The sequence below is a fragment of the Salvelinus alpinus genome, chromosome 7 (assembly GCF_045679555.1).
Source record: "Salvelinus alpinus chromosome 7, SLU_Salpinus.1, whole genome shotgun sequence".
In the NCBI taxonomy this organism is placed as follows: domain Eukaryota; kingdom Metazoa; phylum Chordata; class Actinopteri; order Salmoniformes; family Salmonidae; genus Salvelinus; species Salvelinus alpinus.
This window is the reverse complement of record NC_092092.1, coordinates 12,204,256-12,228,592: the sequence shown is the minus strand read 5'-3', so window position 1 is coordinate 12,228,592 and position 24,337 is coordinate 12,204,256. Positions and strand designations below refer to the sequence as shown.

General features: G+C 41.1%; 3 protein-coding genes and 1 long non-coding RNA gene across 6 annotated transcripts; 2 read left to right on the top strand and 2 right to left on the bottom strand.

Annotated features, from left to right (window-relative positions):
* The first annotated feature begins 3,565 nt into the window (after positions 1 to 3,565).
* Positions 3,566 to 13,049, top strand: rab23 (RAB23, member RAS oncogene family). Of its 3 annotated transcripts, none has more exons than XM_071409197.1 (8): positions 3,566 to 3,701; positions 4,135 to 4,169; positions 7,027 to 7,268; positions 9,808 to 9,893; positions 10,672 to 10,828; positions 10,980 to 11,062; positions 11,160 to 11,252; positions 12,194 to 13,049. In XM_071409197.1, the coding sequence occupies exons 3-8, from the start codon at positions 7,114 to 7,116 to the stop codon at positions 12,325 to 12,327; spliced, it is 708 nt and encodes a 235-aa protein (XP_071265298.1). In that variant the 5' UTR covers positions 3,566 to 3,701; positions 4,135 to 4,169; positions 7,027 to 7,113; the 3' UTR covers positions 12,328 to 13,049. The 3 variants fall into 3 exon arrangements, with proteins under 3 accessions (XP_071265298.1, XP_071265297.1, XP_071265296.1); XM_071409196.1 differs by having other exon boundaries at positions 3,576 to 3,701; positions 4,089 to 4,169; XM_071409195.1 differs by having other exon boundaries at positions 3,699 to 4,169.
* Positions 4,164 to 6,581, top strand: LOC139580290 (skin secretory protein xP2-like). The gene is made up of 2 exons (XM_071408834.1): positions 4,164 to 4,169; positions 5,628 to 6,581. The coding sequence occupies exons 1-2, from the start codon at positions 4,164 to 4,166 to the stop codon at positions 6,579 to 6,581; spliced, it is 960 nt and encodes a 319-aa protein (XP_071264935.1).
* A 4,341-nt stretch (positions 13,050 to 17,390) lies between the features above and the next one.
* Positions 17,391 to 18,360, bottom strand: LOC139580469 (uncharacterized). Its single transcript, XR_011676040.1, has 2 exons — positions 18,223 to 18,360; positions 17,391 to 17,888 (listed from the first exon to the last, which is right to left on the bottom strand). It is a non-coding gene; the product is annotated as an uncharacterized lncRNA (long non-coding RNA).
* A 3,352-nt stretch (positions 18,361 to 21,712) lies between these two features.
* On the bottom strand, positions 21,713 to 24,181 carry bag2 (BCL2 associated athanogene 2). Its single transcript, XM_071409194.1, has 3 exons — positions 23,943 to 24,181; positions 23,288 to 23,397; positions 21,713 to 22,422 (listed from the first exon to the last, which is right to left on the bottom strand). The coding sequence occupies exons 1-3, from the start codon at positions 24,065 to 24,067 to the stop codon at positions 22,028 to 22,030; spliced, it is 630 nt and encodes a 209-aa protein (XP_071265295.1). The 5' UTR covers positions 24,068 to 24,181; the 3' UTR covers positions 21,713 to 22,027.
* Between the last annotated feature and the right edge of the window lie 156 nt (positions 24,182 to 24,337).

Genomic DNA, 24,337 nt, shown 5'->3' with positions numbered 1-24,337 from the left:
CCCACAAACTGTTAGGGCCTACATAAAGCTGTCCCAAGACCTTACCACTGTTACACCTGGCTATCAGCGGAGACTTGTCTGGCAGCGAAACAGTTCATTCAGCCTCATTTACTACCTTTAAAAAAAAACAAAGCTGATATGGCTGACTTGCTTAAACTAATGTGGTTTCTACTGACAATTGAGATGTACAAACTATGGCATAAGGGGGACGACAAGCGGATAAGAGGCAATCTGTCATTTCAATTAAGACATTAATTAGCGAGCTAGGACAGACGTAGTCAATATAGCTACTGGAAGGTGGCACGGCGGTCCTTCGTGGGCAAATTTTTGTAATCAAACTTTGTCATCAAAGTCTGGCATTCTCTGTATTTATAGTGCTTTCAAGACAACTGGGAACTCAACAACAAAAAAAGTTGAATCATGATGACGTCAGTGATTTTCAGGACATAGCTCCAGAAAGAAGCCCGAGTTCCCGATATACAATTCAGAGTTGGATGAAAGTTAACAGTTGTTTTGAGCGCCGCACAAATCATGCTTCATTGACAACATGGCCAATGTTGAATGTTTATCATTTTAAACTAGGAAAAGAGACCCTTAATCTTAGACTTGGGACCACACAGCCACTCCACTGAACAGCAGAGTAGTGATTGCTTTGCAATGCTTGCAATTAGCCACTGATTCTTTCCAAAACACTCATTGTTGAATTTTCCATTTCCAACTTGTTGTGTAATGTTTATGTCCAAACTCGGATGAGCACCAATACGTTGTATCTATATTTCTCTTCATTATTTCTCTTCATATGATAAGGATTTAAAAGGATTTGCTAGTAGATTGTCGACTTGATTCATGATGACTGCTAGCTAAGATTTTGAAGGTATGATGTTGACATAATCAGTCCAATCAAAGCTACTGTAGATATAACGTGATTTGATGTTATTTTATCTGTGGCCAATGATTTTGAGCTCTGTATTTTATCCTGACTGCCCCACCACCACAGAAAGCACTGAGCTAGGCTGAAACACCTGCATTTTGGAGCTGCCTTACTAAATCCAACTCCCACACAAAAAACATGAAATATCCCGGTGAGTGGCCAAAATATAGGAATGGATCTTTATGGGATATGTTAGTGCAGGCTGGGCCACATCAGGATAAAGAGGGGGATTTCCCAAGAGATTAGGGGCAACTAAAGTTTTCGGTGGCCCACTACAATAGGAGGATGGCAAACGGGGAGAGAGTGGAGAGACCAAGGCTTGTCTATTCCATGCAAAATGATGTAGCCTTCTGTTTTTGCGGCAAACTTTTTTCACACGAGTGCAGATCTGTGCTGGTCAGGGATGTAAACCAGGGACTGGAAGAATCAGTGCCACCTCCTCAGCTCGCATGAGAAGTCACATGACCACCTAGACAGTTTCCAGAGGCGGAAGGAGCTGGAGATCAGGCTGGTGTCCAAGCAGACAGATGATTTGATTTTCGGGCTATGGATAGCTCCCGAGAGAAAACATTGCTGACTGCAATGCAGCAGCACAGCAGAGGAAAGAGGCAACTCTAGGTGGAGACTAAATAAATAAATAGTTGAAACTGATGATGGACCAATGGACAATCAAATTCGATATGTAAATAAACGATATCCGTTAAGGCTGGGTCATTGACATAAAGCTTATTTTACACTGCTCCAGCGAAAGGAGACCCGCCATGCATTTATGAAAGCATAATATGCCTAATAATATGCATATCTTATCTCCTGGCGATGAGTAACTGGCAGTTGAATTTGGGTATGTTTTTCATCCAAACGTGAAAATGCTGCCCCCTACCCTAGAGAAGTTAAAGAAGAGGGCAAAAAGGATATCTATTGTTTGCTTTATATTTTAAAATAAATACATAAAACGTGTCCAGATTATATCAAGGGTTCTATAACAATGCTTAACACTGTGATGCCTTATGGTAGAAACAAGCTCTAAAATGCCCACGAAAGACGTGAATCAGATGCATATGGGGATATATTGATTCCTCTCTATGACAATCTGAAACTAAACTGCAGCCTATAATATTCGAGGAGGTTAAACAAATTGTATTTGCTTTGCTAATTGAGCTTTTCTCTTTCTGAAAAGAGAAGATGTTTGTTTAAACCCAGGCAGCTTTTAGGGAAGCACCTCTATTTGTGGGTTGTACAATGGACGAGTAGCCAGCAGTTGAAGCGTACAGTTTTCTGCATCAGTAAGTAGAGCCTCTGTCTGGGTGGAAAGGTAACTTTTGAAAGTGCCATGCTTAGATTCATAAGGATGTCTAAGATGTAATTATTTTTGTCTCCCCTAGAGCGGCAGAACTTCCAGGGCATTGGTAATTTCATCAATGTAATTAGATTGGAAATATTAGGCTATGTTATTGACATTGAACTGATTATTTAGCCTACTAACCAGATGTGTTAAAATTGTGTTTAATTTGTAGCATAGGTCTATTAATTGGGCTACAATAATCAGCAAAAAAAGAAACATTCTCTCACTGTCAACTGCGTTTATTTTCAGCTAACTTAACGTGTAAATATTTGTATGAACATAACAAGATTCAACAACTGAGACATAAACTGAACAAGTTCTACAGACATGTGACTAACAGAAATGGAATAATGTGTCCCTGAACAAAGTTGGGGGGGTCAAAATCAAAAGTAACAGTCAGTATCTGGTGTGGCCACCAGCTGCATTAATAAGTACTGCAGTGCATCTCCTCATGGACTGCACCAGATTTGCCAGTTCTTGCTGTGAGGACCTGCCGTGGGTTTGTGCCCATAGGCAACGTTGTTGCCGGTGATGTCTGGTGAGGACCTGCCTTACAACAGGCCTACAAGCACTCCGTCCAGCCTCTCTCAACCTATTGCGGACAGTCTGAGCACTGATGGAGGGATTGTGCGTTCCTGGTGTAACTCGGGCAGTTGTTGTTGCCACCCTGTACCTGTTCCTCAGGTGTGATGTTCGGATGTACCGATCCTGTGCAGGTGTTGTTACACTTGGTCTGCCACTGTGAGGACGATCAGCTGTCCATCTTGTCTCCCTGTAGCCTGTCTTAGGAGCCTCACAGTACGGACATCGCAATTTATTGCCCTGGTCACATCTGCAGTCCTCATGCCTCCTTGCAGCATGCCTACGGCATGTTCAGGCAGATGAGCAGGGACCCTGGGCATCTTTCTTTTGGTGTTTTTCAGAATCCGTAGAAAGGCCTCTTTTAGTGTCCTAAGTTTTCATAACTGTGACCTTAATTGCCTACCGTCTGTAAGCTGTTACCTTTCCACAGGTGCATGTTCATTAATTGTTTATGGTTCATTAAACAAGCATGGGCAACAGTGTTTAAACCCTTTACAATGAAGATCTGTGAGGTTATTTGAATTTTTACGAATTATCTTTGAAAGACAGGGTCCTGAAAAAGGGACGTTTCTTTTTTTTGCTGAGTTTATCATGTTCTCTATCTCCGACTTAGCTGAGAGAAAAAAATGTGGGGCGGCAGATTTTTGTCTCGCCTAGGGCGGCATAAAGTCGAGGACTGGCCCTGATGTTCACGATACAGCCTGGCCACACACAGACTCAAGATCAGCTTAGATTAATTTATTTTACAGGAGCTGTAGTTCATAAACTGACCCAGCGAGTTGCAGTGAACTGCGCATCTGCTATCGGAAACCAAAAGCGTTTATAGCAACCGGACTGCAGTTGTGGGTGAGAGCCAAGCAAATAGAGCTAGCAAGGCAACAACAATTTATTGAATTCAAGTCGTCGCTTTGTGAAATATGATTAGACGACTTGTTACATTGATGAAAAGCGTGGATATTCGTCTCCTCTTGTTGTGATTTATGATATAAACGAGAGTGTTAAATGCTAGCAAGCCCAGCTAGGAGACGTACTAGCTAACGTTAGCTGAACGTGGAGACTGGACAATCCATCGTTCGTTAGCTAGCTAACGTTAACTTACATGGCTAGCTCGCTAAGTTAGCTTTACAAATTGTTGAAACGATTTGATTGTTACTACGTTACGTTTTATTATAGCTTGTTATTTCATTTGGTCCATTAAAAAAAACACAGGACCTATTCTCTTTCATTGCGCAGCAATTGTATTTTGTTTTCGTCTCGTGCTGTTTGTTGCCTGTTGCAGCTGCAAGAGCCAGACGGTCATGTAACTGGATGCAGGTAAGAGAAACAATGTTACGATTGTATCACTTGAAATTATACAATTGTTGTAAATTATATGATTTGTTTCAGTGAGACTTTGTATTAAGCGTTGGACAGCTTCTGAACAAATAACATGATTAGCTAGCTACTGTAAAATCATGAACTTGCATGAATCTATTTTATTTCGTGGATTTAAAAACACCTTTTCAAGCACTATTTGGAAAGCCACATTTTCTATGTGACCCCATCCTCCCTCAGCTCACTGCATGAAACATTCGCTGGTGATGATGTCAAGTAGTGCCATTCTTTATTGTAAATCAGCAGATGCTGTGCATGTTCTGGCAATTTGTCAATTAACTGTCGTCCAATTTACTGATTTAAAGTAAGCCGTAATAGGTATATTGATGTTTGAAGTCATGTTGTGATCTTAGTGGAGTGTTTACACAAGCACTGTGGATGTGTATGCCTGTTTACCCGTTTGTCAGGCGGAACAATCTAACTATGCAGCCTAGACATAACAGCACGTTCCTCTAAGACAAATGTCTTATTTTAAGCTACATCTGTTGAAGCGTCAATGTAGCCAAGGAAATATGTTTGTATACAGTGGAACATCCAGTTCTGGCAAGCTTTGCTGTGTCAGCTGCAGTTTGGGCTAAATTCCTGTAAGTGCATGCCAGTTCAATAGTCTGTGCAAAATTGGAGTGAATGGTACATGAAGCTGGTGTGTCCTTGCATGCAGCTAAGTTACAGCCAACTCTGTATTCAGTTACCTTTGGTGAGACGTTGTGGGAGAGGCTCTACTTTGTAACTCAATCTGTGGTCTTTCCAGTCACCTAGTATACTCGTCTACCTAGAATCTTCCATGATGTTTGGTTAGTCTGTGTTGTGTTGGATTGTGTGTTGACAACTTGGCAATTTGCTGACAGTCTGGATAATGGGACATGGTTTGGTTAGCAGGCATCAAGGTAGCTTTTGTTGTGGTTGCGAAGCCAGCCTGTTTACAGTGTGGCTTGGATCATCCACTTTACGAATAGGACCAGATGATGTTGGATAACAAACATCTCTATGAGAGTTTAAACTCAGGAAAAAGGCCTACCTTTGCTTTGTTTGCAGTCAGTGGAACCCTAGACAGATCCACAACACTTTCCTTGCATAGTCTGTTGAGGTTAAGTCAAACCAGAGCTTTTCACATTGTGAACACAATGTTTTGTTTTCGTAGCTACGTTAACGATAGGCCCGTAGCGCTAGTCTCTAGTGTTATTTTGCTACCAAGCTGGTACTTTTAGGCCAACATGTGATATTATCAGTCACATTACCAGGCAAGAGGTTTAGGCTGAATCTGTCATTGGTGTCATAGTGGGGATGTTTCCCCTGCTCATATCCAAAGGATCTGGGATATATGATATCAGTTCCCATAAAACATAGTCATCTGGAACATGACTGAATCCCTGCCACGTCAGCTACACCCTCTCCTAGCCAGTTACTGCCTCTCCCAGCCAGGCCCAGACGTCTACACCCTCTCCCAGCGAGGGCCAGGCGTCTACACCCTCTCCCAGCGAGGGCCAGGCGTCTACACCCTCTCCCAGCGAGGGCCAGGCATCTACACCCTCTCCCAGCGAGGGCCAGGCGTCTGCACCCTCTCCCAGCGAGGGCCAGGCGTCTGCACCCTCTCCTAGCGAGGGCCAGGCGTCTACACCCTCTCCCAGCGAGGGCCAGGCGTCTACACCCTCTCCCAGCGAGGGCCAGGCGTCTACACCCTCTCCCAGCGAGGGCCAGGCGTCTACACCCTCTCCCAGCGAGGGCCAGGCGTCTGCACCCTCTCCCAGCGAGGGCCAGGCGTCTGCACCCTCTCCCAGCGAGGGCCAGGCGTCTACACCCTCTCCCAGCGAGGGCCAGGCGTCTGCACCCTCTCCCAGCGAGGGCCAGGCGTCTGCACCCTCTCCCAGCGAGGGCCAGGCGTCTGCACCCTCTCCCAGCGAGGGCCAGGCGTCTGCACCCTCTCCCAGCGAGGGCCAGGCGTCTGCACCCTCTCCCAGCGAGGGCCAGGCGTCTGCACCCTCTCCCAGCGAGGGCCAGGCGTCTGCACCCTCTCCCAGCCAGGGCCAGGCGTCTGCACCCTCTCCCAGCCAGGGCCAGGCGTCTGCACCCTCTCCCAGCCAGGGCCAGGCGTCTGCACCCTCTCCCAGCCAGGGCCAGGCGTCTGCACCCTCTCCCAGCCAGGGCCAGGCGTCTGCACCCTCTCCCAGCCAGGGCCAGGCGTCTGCACCCTCTCCCAGCCAGGGCCAGGCGTCTGCACCCTCTCCCAGCCAGGCCCAGATGTCTGCACCCTCTCCCAGCCAGGCCCAGACGTCTGCACCCTCTCCAAGCCAGGCCCGGACAGCTTCCTCTCCTCTCTTAAATGCCTGCCACGTCAGCTACACCCTCTCCTAGCCAGACCCAGGCAGGCAGGCCCAGACTGCTACCTAATGGAAAAGTGTGTGGGAGCAGACCTACGGAGGCAGTAACTGAGCTAAGTGTAGCTGACTGTAGCCTGTAAGAACGAGGAACCCATCAGCTGACGTTACCTCAGATGGCTGCAGCCAGGATGCACTGGCTAATGTTTACACTCGGCTGTAAAACAGAGGGCCAGCTAGTGAGGGTTTTATGGGTAGACTGAGGAGCAGTGAGGTAGAAAGTGTTCTCCGCATCGAAACATAAGACATCATATTGCTGAATAAACAGAGGGATGTTTTTATGTGGGCTGGGCTCGTCAGTTGGTGACTTGGCTGTTTGAACAGCAGAACGACAAGGGTTTTGTGCAGAGGAAAATAACAATATTCAGACCTTAAGTCATGTTATCAATGTGTAAAACATCAGTTTGTGTTGTCTCTATCAGGAGGTGTTTTAAGTGATCCAGTGACAGCCCCCCTAAACCAACACCAGACTGCCTGGAAGTGTGAAGAAAGCCCAGCAACACACAGCCATGTTGGAGGAGGACATGGAAGTGGCCATCAAGGTGGTGGTGGTGGGCAACGGTGCGGTGGGGAAGTCCAGCATGATCCAGCGTTACTGCAAGGGCATCTTCACCAAGGACTACAAGAAGACCATCGGTGTGGACTTCCTGGAGAGACAGCTACTGTAAGGAGATTTCCCATTGTTAGTGTGTCTATGCATATTTTACATTAGGGATGGTTGTTTGAAATATTTTTACTATTCGAATAGGATCATGAATTTTTGTCAGATATTTGAAATGCATGTGGGTTTTGAAACTTCCGTTTTAACCTGAGCACTGCTGCGCCAGGGAGAGGCTGGCGATCTATTGCTGCAGCTGCGGAGGGAACAGTGTGTGAGATGGGCGCGAGCAGACAGAGGGGAAAAGGGGATACCTAGTCAACTGAATGCATTCAATTGAAATGTATCTTCCGCATTTAACACAACCTCTCAATCAGAGAGGTGCGTGCGGGTGGCTTCCTTAATCGACATCCACATCATCAGCGCCCAGGAAACAGTGGGTTAACTGCCTTGCTCGGGCAGAAGGACAGATTTTTACCTTGTCAGGGATTCGATCCAGCAAGCTTTCGGTTACTGACCCAATGCTCCTACCGACCAGGCTACCTGCCGCCCGAAAGGATAGAGAGATGCAGTAGCCACTAGCCAAGGCAACTCAGCTACAGCCAAGAAGAGCTAACTTGCAGCGGACAGAATGTCATTTATCATCCCATATAACAGTTCCTGTCTTGACTGGAGTAGCATAGAGCAAGGGTTCTCAAACTTTTTAGGGCCTGGGACTCCTTTTGTGATAGCAAATTAATCAGTCCACAACTCGAGTGAGATAAAAAAAACATGGCATGCACGTTGTTTTACTTTGACTTGGTCAGTGGCCTGCAGTATTGCCACAGACCCCATGCACTGCCCAAGTCATAGTAAAACTCCTGCTATGCTATTTTTGAGAACCCCTGGCCTAGAGAAGCCAGCTATAGCTAGCTAGGCTAATGAAGGCTACATTCTGCACTTTCTTCCCAACCCTACCTGTTGGTTGCTCATTGTAGCCTACTCCTTCTAATTTAGCTAACTTTTAATTCTGTAACTTTATTCCATCTTGTGCTGCATTAGTGAAGTCTCACTACACTTGCTACACATTGAGCCTCTTTGCTGTTTTGATTGGCCAACATTTTATTTTTTATTTTACCTTTTTAACTAGGCAAGTCAGTTAAGAACAAATTATTATTTATAATGACAGCCAAACCCTCCCCTAACCTGGACGGCGCTGGGCCAATTGTGTGCCGCCCTATAGGACTCCCGATTTACGGCTGGTTGTGATACAGCCCTGGATCGAATATGGGTCTGTAGTGATGCCTCTAGCACTGCGAGACAGTGCCTTACACCGCTGCGCCACTCGGTTCCCAACATCAACAACAAGCTACACACGTGAAGGCTACCGGTCGGCTACTGTTTTTCTTATGGGGCGCACGGCATTAAAACTACAATGACAAGTTTGTTGTATTAAATTAATAATTTGAAATGTCATAGTATGTCCTTGTATGTAACAATGTCACATGGATATTTTAATTGAATTTAGAATAATCCTTTTCAGTGTTAAAATAGACCTAGACTTTTTGTTTCTCACTAAAATGAATAAGTGTTAAATGCTAACATCCGTTCAGATATTCGAATAACCGTGCACATCCGGAATATACATACAGTATGTATATTAAGATGCATAAAAATACACAATACTCTTACAGATATGCAGTACAATCTGACGAGGTACATACAATAGGAGCTATACCCAGAGATCTCAGGGACCGTACTGTGTCCTAAGTGACCACTGAAATCAAAATACATGCATTTTGGCTGCACAGACCATCTCTTTATTCTCTTAACATGTTATTTTATAAGAGATCCCTGGCATCTGTCAACAAACTGTTAGTTAACTGCATTCTGGCCCAAGAGAGTCCTTAAGAATTTGACCTAAGGTTAAAACTGCTTCCCAAAACCACAAACGTTCCTTTTTCCAGTCTTTTCCTTGTTTTTGTGCTTAACAGATGTGAAGCCAACCCATAACTCCAATGTAAAGTGTCAAGCGGTATTTCATTCAGATAGTTGTTTATTAATATGATGTGACAATGGCTTCGGTCACATAAAAAACATTTGTTTTTTAAATTGAACATTCATTTAACTAGGCAAGTCAGTTAAGAACAAATTCTTATTTACAATGACGGCCTAGGAACAGTGGGTTAACTGCCTTGTTCAGGGGCAGAACGACAGATTTTTACCTTGTCAGCTCCGGTTCTGTCCTGCAACATTTTGGTTACTGGCCCAACGCTTTAACCACTAGGCTACCTCGAGTGCCAAAATGTACGAGGAAGCATGGATACTCTCAGGAAATACCAGAGAAACCCGGAAAACATTGAAACTCTAACTGCATTGAATAAAACAGGCAGAATTGTCAGATGAAGGTTCGCTCACTGAAGGCTTGAAGCATTATTTTTATAAAACAGTAAAGGTGTGGAGGATATTTGACTCTCAAAAGACTATTGCTCCTGTAACGTATAGCGCAGAACTGAGAGAATAGTTTGATATGATAGTCAAGTAGAAATGTATACATTTGATACTGCTTTGTCTATACATTGAGAAACTCACAATACCAAGTATTGAAATCGCCTTTTTTTTTCAGAGTGAATGATGAAGATGTGAGATTGATGTTGTGGGACACGGCAGGGCAGGAAGAGTTTGATGCCATCACCAAGGCCTACTACCGCGGTAAGACTCCTCCCTCCCTGGGAAGGACATGATCCTCCTCCACTGGGTCTGCCAGAGAAGACAGCCTCTCACTTTCCAACTTTATTTTATTGTTTTATATTTTTTCAGTATGGATTCAGCTGTGTAACTGCACCAAGATGACCTCACAGGGAACAATTCAACTAGTATTATGTCCATCTTGTATTTCTGTTATTGTATGGCCCAGGCAGCTACACCTCTCCTAACACATGAAATACAAACTGGGGTGTATGGAATTTGAACAATACAAATAAAATAAAATAAAAACACATTTACAAAATCAGTTATTTGATTTGAAACACCAAAATAACTGTGAGGGCTGTGAGGATACAGCATTTCTTAGCATTGTGGTGACAGCTGGCCTGTGTATGTTTAGGTTTACTTGATGCCCATTAGCTGTTTCACATGCAGCAGCTACCCTTCCTGGGATCCACACAAAACATTGAATGGCCTAAATGACAGAGTACAGAACAGTTGTTGACAATATATCATTCTTATTTTATTTGTATTTGATATTATCTTATGTTCTTGTCAAGACATCAAAAATACTATTTACACACTTCCTATAATTATATACGGTACAGTTAATTTAGAGCTTTAGAAGAGAAGAGGTGCTGTGATACAAGATGTTTTTTGTAATCAGTTTAAAAATAAAAAAAAAGCTAAACTTGCATTTTTTTGTCTGAGTAACCTCTGGTGGCAGAGCATTCCACAATGACATGGCTCTATACATTACTGAGCCACGCATGATGTGTTCCAGGTGCCCAGGCGTGTGTACTGGTCTTCTCCACCACCGACAGGGAGTCGTTTGAGGCCATCGGCAGCTGGTGGGAAAAGGTGGAGATAGAGGTGGGAGACATCCCCACTGTCCTGGTGCAGAACAAGATTGACCTTCTGGATGACACGGTGATCAAAAAGTAACACTTCCATAGACCCATTTTCCTTCTTGAACTTGGTCTGTTATGATATATTGATAAATAAACTAATAAACATTTCTAGATGCATGGCTAGGATAACAAACATTAGACATGATCAGTAACCCTTGCTCTTTTTCTCCTGGTACTGTAGTGAGGAGGCAGAAGGTCTGGCCAAGAAGCTCAAGTTGAGGTTTTACCGAACCTCCGTAAAGGAGGACCTCAATGTCAATGAAGGTGAGTCAATGAAAACGTGTACAAATGACCAGGTAAACAACTGTTATGTTAGGAAGAATGTAATAGGAATTATTTTAAAAATGAAATTTCTTTTCAGTTTTTAAATACCTAGCAGATAAGTATCTGCAGCGACTGAAGCGGCAAACAGCAGAAGCTCCTGAGGTAGTCCATACAACTAGCAATAAAATTGGTAAGCATCCTGATAACCATGTTAGTCACGTCTCCAGTTAGTACAGACCTTTGGCACTGGATTGTACAGTGCCACAGAGATATTTGTCTTGTACTGCAAGCTCTGCAAAGATAGTTTGCATTTATGATCCTCCCCATTTTATCTTCACTATACATTTCTCATTTGTCAATTACATTCGGTAACATGACGACAACATTCATGCAACATTTGGGATTCATACAACAAGGCCTAAAAAAGGTTTGAGTAAGAAATATGTCTCTCGGCTCTAGTTTAACAAAACGTACGCAATGATAAATCTTCTCGCAGCGCTTTCGAGTTGTGGGTGTGTCAGACATATTTATTATATTTTCACAGCGGGAATCATGAGCGCAATAGCTGACGGTGGCGCGAAAGGGCCATGTTTTGATGAATAAATAAGTTCTAGGTGTGACGAGGGTTTGACCACTCACTGGCCAATCGGCGTTCTACATGGCTTAATAGTGCACGAGGTTGTGTAGGCTATTGACTGTCTTTGCGTTATCAACTCCAATTCGGCTGGAGGGCACAGAATATTCCCATCCTAGTCCATTGTGGATTGATACCATACATTAAATAGCATACAGTAACGAATAATAGCAAAATTAGAATGCATCCAGTTTTGCTAAATATGTTTGTGTTTGCAGTCCAAATTGTTGTAGTTGGCTTCAACTTGAAGGCCTAAATGTCTGTGCATCAGTAAAAACGATGTGTTTTATATAGAAATGTAAAGTGCATATTTGGACTCGGGTGTGTGGTTTGCTTGAATGACATCAAAGCGGTATTCATTATGATTCTCAATTTCTTAGCTTTCAGAACACGTGCTTAGAAATCCAAGGGATTTCATAAGAGTGCTCTTGTAAATGTTTTGTGTCAGCAATGAGTCATTAACGTTGTAACACATCTTAACATCTCTACCCTAACAGGAGTTTTCAACACCACAAGTAGTAACTTATCTAGTCAGAACTCCAGCAACGGCCGAGAAGTCATCAGCTTGCGACCCAACAAACAGAGGACAAAGAAAAGCAAAAACCCCTTTGGTAGCTGCAGCCTTCTTTAGAATCAATCCATTCCCTACAATAATGTACGATTTGACTGCCATGTGTGAGTGTAAGAGTCTATACATTTGAGCATAACCTACAGGTATAGGTCTTAATTTGATCCCTCTTTTGTTGCTGAGAATTTCCCTGCAAATGACCTTCATGATGGACATAAATTCACAAAATCTGCACTTATAACACAGTTATATTAACAGTATTGCACTTCATGAAGCCTAATTTTGGCCAGCTAATAGTCTAACCACAGAACAAGCAACACTAAAAGTTCAAATCCTGTTGCTGCAGGATTATATTTGCTCTGACAATATTGGTCAAATGAAGATCCAACATCTGTAAATCTAATATGCACCTGAGTATTGTGACGACCATGCCTTTGAGCATCTTTACAGATCAAGTGCAGCCTTTGTTTCTCATGGATAGATGTATGAAATATAAAGCGAAAGTAACAATAGTCGTCCTGGTGGCTGTAATGGGTACTACAATCCAACACAGACGCTATGTTGTAGCATGAATGTTCTCATTCTTTTGAGAAATAGTAGTTGGGCGTGACAGGGTTCTCCCATTTACACCCTTGAACATGGTGTAGGGAAGGGTTACATTCTAGTTCACTAACAAGGTGTATTTGTATGTTCATATTGTGATTTTTATAGATGACCATTTGTGCATTTGACTGTTCATCTGTGCAATCTGTTTGTATTGTAAGAAATATACAGATTACTTTCTACCATATTTGTTCTAAAATATTAATGGAATATGGTTCAATATACTGAGTGTACAAAACATTAGGAACACCTTCCTAATATTAAGTTTTGCCCCCTTTTGCCCTCAGAAAGTGGTTAATTTGTCGGGGCATGGGCTCTACAAGGTGTCAAAAGCATTCCACAGGGATTCTGGCCCATGTTGACTCCAATGTTTCCCACAGTTGTGTCAAGTTGCCTGAATGTCCTTTGGATGGTGGACCATTCTTGATAAAACACAGGAAACTGTTGAGCATGAAAAACCCATCAGCATTGCAGTTCTTGACACACTCAAGAACTATCAAAGGCACTTAAATATTTTTGTGTCTTGCTCATTCACCCTCTGGATAGCACACATACACAATCCATGTCTCAAGGCTTAAAAATCCTTCTTTAACCTGTCTCCTCCCCTTCATCTATACTGATTTGAAGTGGATTTAACAAGTGACATCAATAAAGGATCATAGCTTTCACCTGGTCAGTCTGTCATAAATGTTTTGTACACTCGGTGTATATCATGAATAAAGACTAAGGGCTCTCTTTTAACAAGGCTAACACAATGGTAAGTCTTTGTGCTGGCAGTGGCTTTATGGGTTCGGGATGTCATATTTTTAGTATTTTCACTACTGGAATTATTGGCGCAGTAGCTGGCTGTGGTGCGAAAGAGCTGGGTTTTGATGAACAAACATGTTGTTGGTGTGTCGAGGTTTGGCCCCTCACCGGCCAATCAGAACGTGCTCCATGGCTAAATATGTGGTGGCTTCAAGTTGTGTGTTTTACGCTATTTTATGCGTTAAACCAAAAACAATGTTTCTAAATAGGATCGGGTCAGAAGCATGAGATCATACATGGCTTCTCGTTGCATGGCACTGTGTACACGTGGTCTAAACGTCTTTACACACAACATTCTGATGACTATACAAAAATACTAGGCTCCTGTCAATTGTATCGTTGCCTATGTTGCAGGCTGATTCTCCCAAAAAATCTGCCGTTATGTCATTATAGTAGGACTGAATAGTTTGGAGGAGTGTGGCTTTGGTAATCAGACGAGGGGTGTTCTTTGAAAATGGGGATGGATAGCCTACTTGAACACGCGAAATGCTGGTATGTGAATAATTAAAAAGCATTAGGGCGAAAACTTAATTTCAAAGCACTCTCAGACTATTTAAAATTGCTTTATTCATACTAATTTTGGCTAATGGCCATTGCATGAGCGTTAAGATATTTTTACCATTTAGTCATTTAGCAGATGCTCTTATTCAAAGCGACTTACAGGAGCAATTAGGGATAAGTGCCTTGCTCAAGGGCACATCGACAGTTTATTTTACCTAGTTATCTCGGGGATTCAAACCAGCAACCTTTCAGTTACTGGCCCAACACTCTTAACCACTAGGCTACCTGCCGCTCCACCTGCTTTTTGTGGGTCTTCAAACTTCCCTATAGCACTGCATGAAATAGTTTTTAAGGACACGCCTCAAATCTTGCCACCCATCCCACCTCAGCACAAGCAACTGATGTTAGGCAGTTAAAATGCCGAACCTGGCGTTAGGGGAAAATGCGCAGAAAATGCTAGTGCAACATTTTTTACATGACGCAACTAATGTGCGTTGGATGCTTGCACCTCAACACCAGCCAACAATAGAAACCTACGAGATTCAGACATATATTTGTTCATTCTTTTCTGAAAGGTATTTTTATATGAATCTTAACAATGAGCTGCTTAACACCTCGTTAACATAGTGCCAAATAGTTTCTAATGTTTATTTCATTGTTGTAAGAAAAAGATTGGAGGGATTTTGCAGTTTTGAGAATATTGAATTACAGTCGACTAGAAGAGTATGCTGTTATATGACCAAATACTATTTGAGATTCGCACAATAGGCCCTCTACTTGAGACACAAACTTATACAATGTTGTGAACTTATAGGATGGATGAGCCAGTGAAGAGGATTTTGCTACAGAACATACAAATCAATAATATCCCTCTTTATCTGGTTAGCGCACACAATTCATGCACAGGTGTTTGTACTGGTCATTGTAACTGGCCAACTATTTGGTCGAACACTTTCATAGGGTACTAGCAATTGAAATTGTTTACATGTTATATATTGCTGCATTTAAATATGTGCTTTGTGTTTCTACTGTGGTACAATCAATGGTAACGTCTTTAATGTGCTCATATTTGAGTCAATTTATATTTGTTACATTTTATATTTATGTTAATTTCGGGAGAAATAAACACTATTGTTTACTAAAGAAATATCAGATGTTTATTTTTAAGTGAAAACAGATCTCAATGAATGGTGTCTTGATTGAGTGTTCTTAAGTCGCTCTGGATAAGAGCGTCTGCTAAATGACTTAAATGTAAATGTAAATGTTATGAACAGAACTACTATCATGCTCTGAGGAGTGCTTTGTAATGGCTTAATTTTCTCGCCTAGTCATCATGCTTGGACAATGTTCTGTTACCACTCTCTCTAACCGATGTTGACTTTTTCTAAGGCAAGACATATTTTTGCTCTCATTTCACTGTAAGACGAACAGGAAAGTCTCATTGTCTCTATACTGTCCTCTTCATAATAACTTTTAGTTACCCATTAACACTTCACAAATCAAAATGGCCCCAGTGTTTCTAAGTACATTCTACTGTATATTTATAAATAAAATAAAAAGTACTCTTAATTTAGCCTATGTCTTCAGTAAATGTTGCATGCTTGCCTTATGTTAGTTTTTTTACATTTTTTTCATGTGAAGGAATGTGGAACCACGGTCCAATGCCTTTACATCCTCATTCTTAAACATATAACTATTTTGTTTTAAAGATGCCTGCTCAGTGAATATTGTAAATCACACTCCATCCCTTTATAACAGTTTCTGTTTGTAAACATGTGTTATGATTTATTTTTGTCTCCTGAAAATACAATGTTTATAATGACTAATTAATAATTCAGTCAGTTACCATTCTTAGAAAATCTATGGTCAAGTGCTTTTTCACTCAGGTGTTGTGAGAATCACTGTAGTCCATTCTAATGTTACAATGTTATTACATTCAGCAGATGGCTTTTTGAAATATGGCATACTGCTTCCATGAACTTTAATGTTTGTACCCAGATCTGCCAGTTTGTTTCTGCTTTCTTGCCAACTCCTTAGCAGGTTAGCATTTATTGTCATGAATCTTGACCTGGAGGCAGCTTTGCTGTGGTCACTAGCTAGCACAGCCACAAAGTCATAAAATCTGATTTTAAACCTTAACCACACTGCTAACCCTAATCTTAAATTACAATCAGGGCAAGATTCATAACCCTAAACATCAACCTGCAACTCCTGGAATTGTCATGCCAAACATTGTTTGTCAGCATGGAGTAGACAAGGGCACATGCATACCTGGGTCCAGGCTACAGACTTTAACTTTGTGTCACAGAATTCTGACAAAATGTAACACTTAGTAGTAGGTGTATATCTCACCTAGTTTGTTCATTTGTATTACTTTGATTTAACGGTTATAAAGTGTTTCAAGGTGTGCCACACATACTTGCACCTGCTCCTTTGTTGACAATCTGTTTTGATGGTGGTCTATAGCATAAATAAAATATTTTCATTGTTTTCTTCAGCATTGTAATTTCCACTTTACACAAGGCTGATAGTAAATCTTTATGTGAATCTTTCTCACTTTCAATGACATTCAGCTGATTAAGGCGTTACAAAGCATCTATAACCGTATGTCATGCTTTATAAAGGGTTCATGGTAATGGGCAGGATTTAGTCATCGTTATGACTTTTTGACTGTGTTACGGAGTAAAGTATTTGTCATCGTCACTACTTAAGGTCACTCCTGTAGAGTTCTATGGTCACTCCCACTAAGGCCAACTTTGAATGGTTGATATCCCAGGCTTATGTGCTGTGTGTTTAATAGCCTGGGCATGACGTTACCCCAAGAGACACTTACCTTGATGAAAGCTCCCAATCTAAATAAATTAATAGTGTCTTCTGGAACCAAGTTACATGTTCCTCAGTACACAAACACACACCCAGCAAAAACGAGTCATACCGCACAGTGCTGGGCCTAGTCAGGTCTTTGACACATTCACCCACTCCCCCGCTGAATGATCAGCTACAAAATGTTGTTGCCATTGTAACAGGATGTAATCAAGCCCTGGTCTCCATGGGAACTGAAGAGGAATACCTGGTGCGGCGGTCTCAGGTTGGACTACTCCAAATCATCTTGGTTCTCACACACACACACACAAACACAAGCTTTGCAGGTCCATCAACCCATGTAAATACCTCTCACTCCTACAGTAATATGTAAATTATGAGAGAAATCAGCAGAACGTTAACATATTTATTGACACTGTTGTCCTGTAATACTTAGTTTGAAGTGAGACACCTTCAGTCATTCATAACACGTCCATAAAGACTATATCGCATGAAGCTGTACTTAATTTAAAGTCAGACCCCTTTGGTAATTTATAACACATACATAAATGCCTTGTATCCTATGAGGCTCTGCTTACTATAAAGTCAGACCCCTTTGATCATAACAGATACATAAAGGCTTAATGATGTAAACACAAATGTATTAACACTGGGAATGATCACTAACAGCTAAAACAAATTAACATTAAACACCCGTTTAAACCATACATTTCCTTGTATTTGTAAATTTTTTAAGCAATACAAATACATTAAGTTTCAAAAAGTCCAGCAATGCAATTACATTGAACATTGCAATGTAATTGCTGTGAATAGTGTAGCTTGTCCCTGAGCTGGCAGACGAATGGTTCTTGCCTCTCTTCCTACTGGAGGTACTCCATGTTGGTTCCAACCTTAAAAGGAACAACAAAGAAAGTTAGCAGGTCTGTTTGGAAATGCCTTTGTCACATCATCTGGATAAGGGCATTTTTGGCTCCGCCAGAAACTCTAAATGGGAAGATGGGAAACTCCATTCAATTCATATTATTATATTACTCTTTCAGTTACAAATCTAGGGGGATTTGTATTTAGCTCAGCATGCTCGCTAGTTAAATGTCAGATAGCTAGCAATTTCTGTGAACTCACCGAAATGATTTGAAATAACGATTGAGGTAGCTACAGTAATTTAATGCATCACTTAACTACTACAAAACTAATTTAAATTCAAATTAATAAAGGTTAACTTACTAGTTTTTCGCTGCCCAGTGGCAGCACAAGTGGGCTTTTGATTACTCCCCCCATTCCATTGGCAGCCGAATCACATCACATGTGCGCTTACTGCGCTACAGAAAACCTGCTAACAAAACAAAAGTGCAGGGCATGCTCACTGAATTAAAGGCCAATTACACAGTTTCTTAGATTTTTCCAAGACCTCAAAAGTAATCCTCTGATGTGGTTTAAGCATTGTTATGAACACAGAAAAAAAATTGGGAAATCCGAAACCTGGAAAAACAAAACAAAGAAAACGTAATAAAAAAACTAAAGTAGGCAAAGAATAAGATTTAAAAAGGCTCTACCAACGTTGTTTGCTGTGAATGACTTTACATTAGTGTTTGTATCATCCTGCAGCACAGCATTTTGGGGGAAGTTGTGGTCAGGTCCAATATTCTACATTGTAGAATATTAGTGAAGACATCAAAACTATGAAATAACATGTGGAATCATGTAGTAACAAAGAAAGTGTTAAACAAATCAAAATATATTTAGATTTTAGATTCTTCAAAGTAGAAGAATCTACTTTAAAGAATTTGGCAGTACGTCCAACCGGCCTCACAACCACAGACCATGTGTAACTACGCCAGCCTCTCCACATCCGGCTTCTTCACCTGCGAGATCATCTGAGGCCAGCCACCCGGAAAGTTGATGAAACAGGAATATTTCTGTCTGATTGGCAGGGCCTGGCTACCAGCCTATGGCTGCACCCCAGCCCAGTCATGTGAAATCCATACATTAGGGCATAGTGCATTTATTTCAATGTAGTGATTTCCTTATATGAACTGTAACTTGGTAAAATTGTTGCATGTTGCGTTTATATTTTTGTTCAGTATATAACATTTAGCAGAAACTTTTATCCAAAGCAATTTACAGTCATGCGTGAATGCATTTTTACATATGGGTGGTCCCGGGAATCGAACCCAATATCCTGGCGTTGCAATGCTCTACCAAGATGTATGACAGGGTTATAAATCCTATTTGTGAAGACTCAATTGAATGACTTATATGGCCTTTATTAAGAGGTGCTTATGCCACCCTTTATAAAGCACAGATTTATGTAATATTTGACATAATGGGTTAAGTCACGTTTGACACGTCATTTAAAGCATGACCACATTGGGTCATACACATTAAAAAAATGTAATTATACATTTAAAAAAAAAACATTATTGGAATGTATTGGCTATGTGAAGAATGTGTTTATTTTTAACCACATTTTCAATTGTGTGGGGTTTGTTAGAATAACAGATATAAACATTGCAATGAGACCACCCCCCTCTCCCCCCCAAAAAAAATCTGAATAAGAATGCCTTTCAGCAAGTGGAATATATATGTTTATTCAAAACATCAGTGACTTGCTTAAAAAAATAGCTAAATATGTGTTAATGGATACATAAAATGACTGCCTAGTATCCTATTCTGTATGTGCATGTGCTCATGTTGCTTACTTTGCACCTACATGTGAAATACCTATTCATGATGTATTGACATGGTACATTGTCTCTAATGAGGTCTCACTGTTACTTTGGCTATTTCTGGACTGGTCTTTCACAAGTACATACAGTTGTAGTCGGAAGTTTACATACACTTTAGCCAAATACATTTAAACTCAGTTTTTCACAATTCCTAACATTTAGTCCTAGTAAAAATTCCCTGTTTTAGGTCAGTTAGGATCACCATTTTATTTTAAGAATGTGAAATGTCAGAATAATAGTAAAGAGAATGATTTTTTCCAGCTTTTTTTCTTTCATCACATTCCCAGTGGGTCAGAAGTTTACATACACTCAATTAGTATTTGGTAGTATTGCCTTTAAATTGTTTAACTTGGGTCAAACGTTTCGGGTAGCCTTCCACAAGCTTCCCAGCTTATTTTGGCCCATTCCTCCTGACAGAGCTGGTGTAACTGAGTCAGGTTTGTAGGCCTTCTTGCTCGCACACGCTTTTTCAGTTATGCCCACACATTTTCTATGTGATTGAGGTCAGGGATTTGTGATGGCCACTCCAATACCTTGACTTTGTTGTCCTGAAGCCATTTTGCCACAACTTTGGAAATATGCATGGGGCCATTGTCCATTTGGAAGACCCATTTGCGACCAAGCTTTAACTTCCTGACTGATGTCTTGAGATGTTGCTTCAATATATCCACATCATTTTCTTTCCTCATGATGCCATCTATTTTGTGAAGTGCACCAGTTCCTCCTGCAGCAAAGGACCCCCACAACATGATGCTGCCACCCCTGTGCTTCACGGTTGGGATGGTGTTCTTCGGCTTGCAAGCATCCCCCTTTTTCCTCCAAACATAACGATGGTCATTATGGCCAAACAGTTCTATTTTTGTTTCATCAGACCAGAGGACATTTCTCCAAAAAGTACCATCTTTGTCCCCATGTGCAGTTGTAAACCGTAGTCTGGCTTTTTTTTATGGCGGATTTGGAGCAGTGGCTTCTTCCTTGCTGAGCGGCCTTTCAGGTTATGTCGATATAGGACTCGTTTTACTGTGGATATAAATACTTTGGTACCTGTTTTCTCCAGCATCTTCACAAGGTCCTTTGCTGTTGTTCTGGGATTGATTTGCACTTTTTGCACCAAAGTACGTTAATCTCTAGGAGACAGAATGCGTCTCCTTCCTGAGCGTTATGACGGCTGTGCGGTCCCATGGTGTTTATATTAACGTACGATTGTTTGTACAGATGAATGTGGTACCTTCAGGTGTTTGGAAATTGCTCCCAAGGATGAACCAGACTTGTGGAGGTGTACAATTTTGTTCCGAGGTCTTGGCTGATTTCTTTTGATTTTCCCATGATGTCAAGCAAAGAGGCACTGAGTTTGAAGGTAGGCCTTGAAATACATCCACAGGTATACCTCCAATTGACTCAAATGATGTCAATTAGCCTATCAGAAGCTTCTAAAGCCATGACATAATTTTCTGGAATTTTCCAAAGTGTTTAAAGGCACAGTCAACTTAGTGTATGTACACTTCTGACCCACTGGAATTGTGATCGTGAATTATAAGTGAAATAATCTGTCTGTCAACAATTGTTGGAAAAATTACTTGTGTCATGCACAAAGTAGATGTCCTAACCAACTTGCCAAAACTATAGTTAACAAGAAATTTGTGGAGTGGTTGAAAAACGAGTTGTAATGACTCCAACCTAAGTGTATGTAAACTTCTGACTTCAACTGTATGTACCTAACATATCTATGATTAACTATCTCAGTACCTTGCCTTGTGTTTTCAGTTAGGTTGTGACCCGGGCTTACAGTAATGACAATTCCAGTAGCAAAACATGTCAAGGATTAAGACTTAAGATGTAAATGATCACATTAAGATGGTTAAACAAAAACAATGTGGATGCATTTTTAAATGCCTTAATGAGTGGCAGCCTGAGTGCTTATTGAAACTACATAAGGCAGTGTGTAGGTAACTGAACGGACATTCAAAACAATAATGTGACAATGTTAGTAATGTTAAGATGTGTAATACTTTTTTATATGCAATATTTATGGTGACAGGGTTTGAATGTGACATTAGTGGTAGTAGAATACAGTGGAAGTCATAAGGGCTTTTCAAATGTTCAAGGCAAAGTACTTTACAGGTTTAAATGATATGGAACGGACGATATGCATATGCCTTATGCCATGACAGGAAGACGGGCGGATGCTATCTTTCACTAATTATGGGAAATAATAGTATGGTAATGAGGAGTTTGGTCTCCCCATGTATTATGACTTTCTATTAATTAGGGCTGTTAGGGGGGTTGAATCAGCATGAGTGCCTTCATTTGCCATTGGCACTGTTTAAGTCATCCACTTTCTGATGATCCATTATCTTGATATTCTTCTCAGCATTATCCACGTTCCTTATCAGAGTTTCCAGCCTCCTCTTGATTTTTTTCTGATCTTCCAGAGCGCAGGTGATGACGATCGTCTGGAATTTTGTATCGATAGGAACCGGTGGTGCCTCGGTCACACAGGCAGCGTGCAGTGCCATCAGGCACTTTCTGGCCCCACCCATGTCGTCAAGCAACTTTGCAGCAATCTCATCAATCAAAGAGGTAGCCTTGCGTAACGCATCCTCCTGTGTGGAGTTTCTAATGATTTCCACTGATATTTCAACTGTCAGCGTCCTACCAAGAAGACGGTTAGCAGTTAAAGATAGCTCCTCTCTCTCTCCTGAAAAAGAGAGATAGCACAGTGTTATCAGATGTTGGTGTTAAAGGCCAGGTGCAGTCAAAAAATGTATTTTCCTATGTTTTATATATATATATTGGAATAATACTGTAAAATTGTGAAATCATGAGCTAAATTAGGTAATAGACCAATAAGAGAGTTCCAAACCTCTGCCAATAACAGCTCATTTTCAGTTTTCCCCTCCCCACTTAAACCACTCCCAGACAGTACTAGCAACATTCTTGGTTGAGAAATTGCTCTTTTTGCTAAATATATATATAAAAAGAAAAAAATAGCAATTTCTCAACCAAGAATGTTGCTAGTACTGTCTGGGAGTGGTTTAAGTGGGGAGGGGAAAACTGAAAATTAGCGGTTATATATATATATATATATATATATATATATATATATAACATTTTAATTGAAAACAATCACAGTAAGGTGCTTAATTGTTACCCAGAAATTATTTGATATTGAGATTTAAAAAAACGGCTGCATTGGACCTGCATTGGACAGTTCACTAAAGTAAAAGTTTGTCAGAAGTACCAAAACCTTACAGAAGTTCTGTCAAGAAGAATTCCTGTCTATGCCATTAAAGTAGATTAGGCCTATAGTGGGGAATTGCATGGTGCTTACCTTTCCCGTGCATTTTGGATTGAGGTAGGCTGTATAGTTGGATTTGAAAAAGTCATGACAGGACTTGGACTCAACCTAAGACCCCTTTTTGAGATCTTAAAACATCAGTGAGTGAACTATCACTTTAAATAAGAATTTCAACCAGTGAAGTGTCTCTTTGTTTCAAACAAATGTATGCTATATAGGCATAAATTATCCAACCTGAGATATCTGATGGCTGTCAAACACATACCGTCACAAATACTGCGCATTTCTTCACTATTCTTTATGGACTGGATCATATCAAGTAAGCACTCTCTCTCCTGTTCCATTGAAGTTGCGGCTTCGCGTAAAGCCTCCACCCTAAAACAGATGTCATTGTCATGAGATATTTCGATAGGTTATGTATGGTAAGTGTTAGTACGTGACTCAGAGAAAGTTGTGATCATATTATTCATCCCATTGCATATTCTACAACTGTTTCTCGGTGTTGATATCAAACATGTTTTTTTGTGTGTTTTTTTTACAGCTGTTTAAATAAGGTTATGACGTTATTTTAAAAGGACACAGTCTGGCACCGTAAAATATTCAAATAAACCACGGTTGTAAATGATACGGTCATGGAGTGCACTGTAGTGTGCACACGTATTCTGAGAACTTTCTTCCTTCTTCCACTGGCACCGTCTACTGCTTTCTATGTTTAGAATCAGTTTAAACCAGCTGTTGCATGGAACCATAGAGATTGTGTAGCCGAATACCGTGTGTTTTCATTAAAGAAACTAGACAAACAAATGCATATGATAGCGTTATAGTAGCCTACAATGACAAGTGTGCGCTCTGTATTTACAACAAGGATGAATTGTCTTCTCTATACAGTATTCAGGCCAGCTGTCTGTAAAATAGCCTACCTTGTTTCCAGCTGGTCCAAACTTTCAAGTAGTCGTCCGGAGCGATCTGCCATAGACATTGATCTGCTGAATTTGCCATTAGCGGCTTCAGTCATTTTAGCCTGGTGGATTTTCGCTTGTGCCATAGTTAGTTCGTATAATGATCTCCCTCGAGATGAAATTCCAATGAACACCTAACGGTGCACTAGCTGGTCCCAAGAGCACAACCTAGAGGTTTCTGCTTGACAGACAGCGCCACAGAGTAAACATATCCAAACATGGGCTGGAACTTCCCTTGCTGTTTTTACCGACCCATCGGACGGGATTGAGGATTGCATTTCTGGAACGTTCAAGAGTGTGGGATTCTTTCTGCACTGCAGCCAGTAGAACGACCTAATCTTGCCTAGTTAAATAAA

What these genes read in the sequence shown, in the direction of transcription:
- rab23 (XM_071409197.1), top strand. Translation starts at nt 7,114, where the DNA reads ATGTTGGAGGAGGACATGGAAGTGGCCATCAAGGTGGTGGTGGTGGGC. An exon ending in GATGACACGGTGATCAAAAA is followed by an intron (nt 10,829 to 10,979) that starts GTAACACTTCCA and finishes CTGGTACTGTAG; the next exon opens with TGAGGAGGCAGAAGGTCTGG. An exon ending in TACAACTAGCAATAAAATTG is followed by an intron (nt 11,253 to 12,193) that starts GTAAGCATCCTG and finishes CTACCCTAACAG; the next exon opens with GAGTTTTCAACACCACAAGT.
- bag2 (XM_071409194.1), bottom strand. Translation starts at nt 24,067, where the DNA reads ATGGCACAAGCGAAAATCCACCAGGCTAAAATGACTGAAGCCGCTAAT. An exon ending in TTGGACCAGCTGGAAACAAG is followed by an intron (nt 23,398 to 23,942) that starts GTAGGCTATTTT and finishes CATCTGTTTTAG; the next exon opens with GGTGGAGGCTTTACGCGAAG. An exon ending in AATGCGCAGTATTTGTGACG is followed by an intron (nt 22,423 to 23,287) that starts GTATGTGTTTGA and finishes TCTCTTTTTCAG; the next exon opens with GAGAGAGAGAGGAGCTATCT.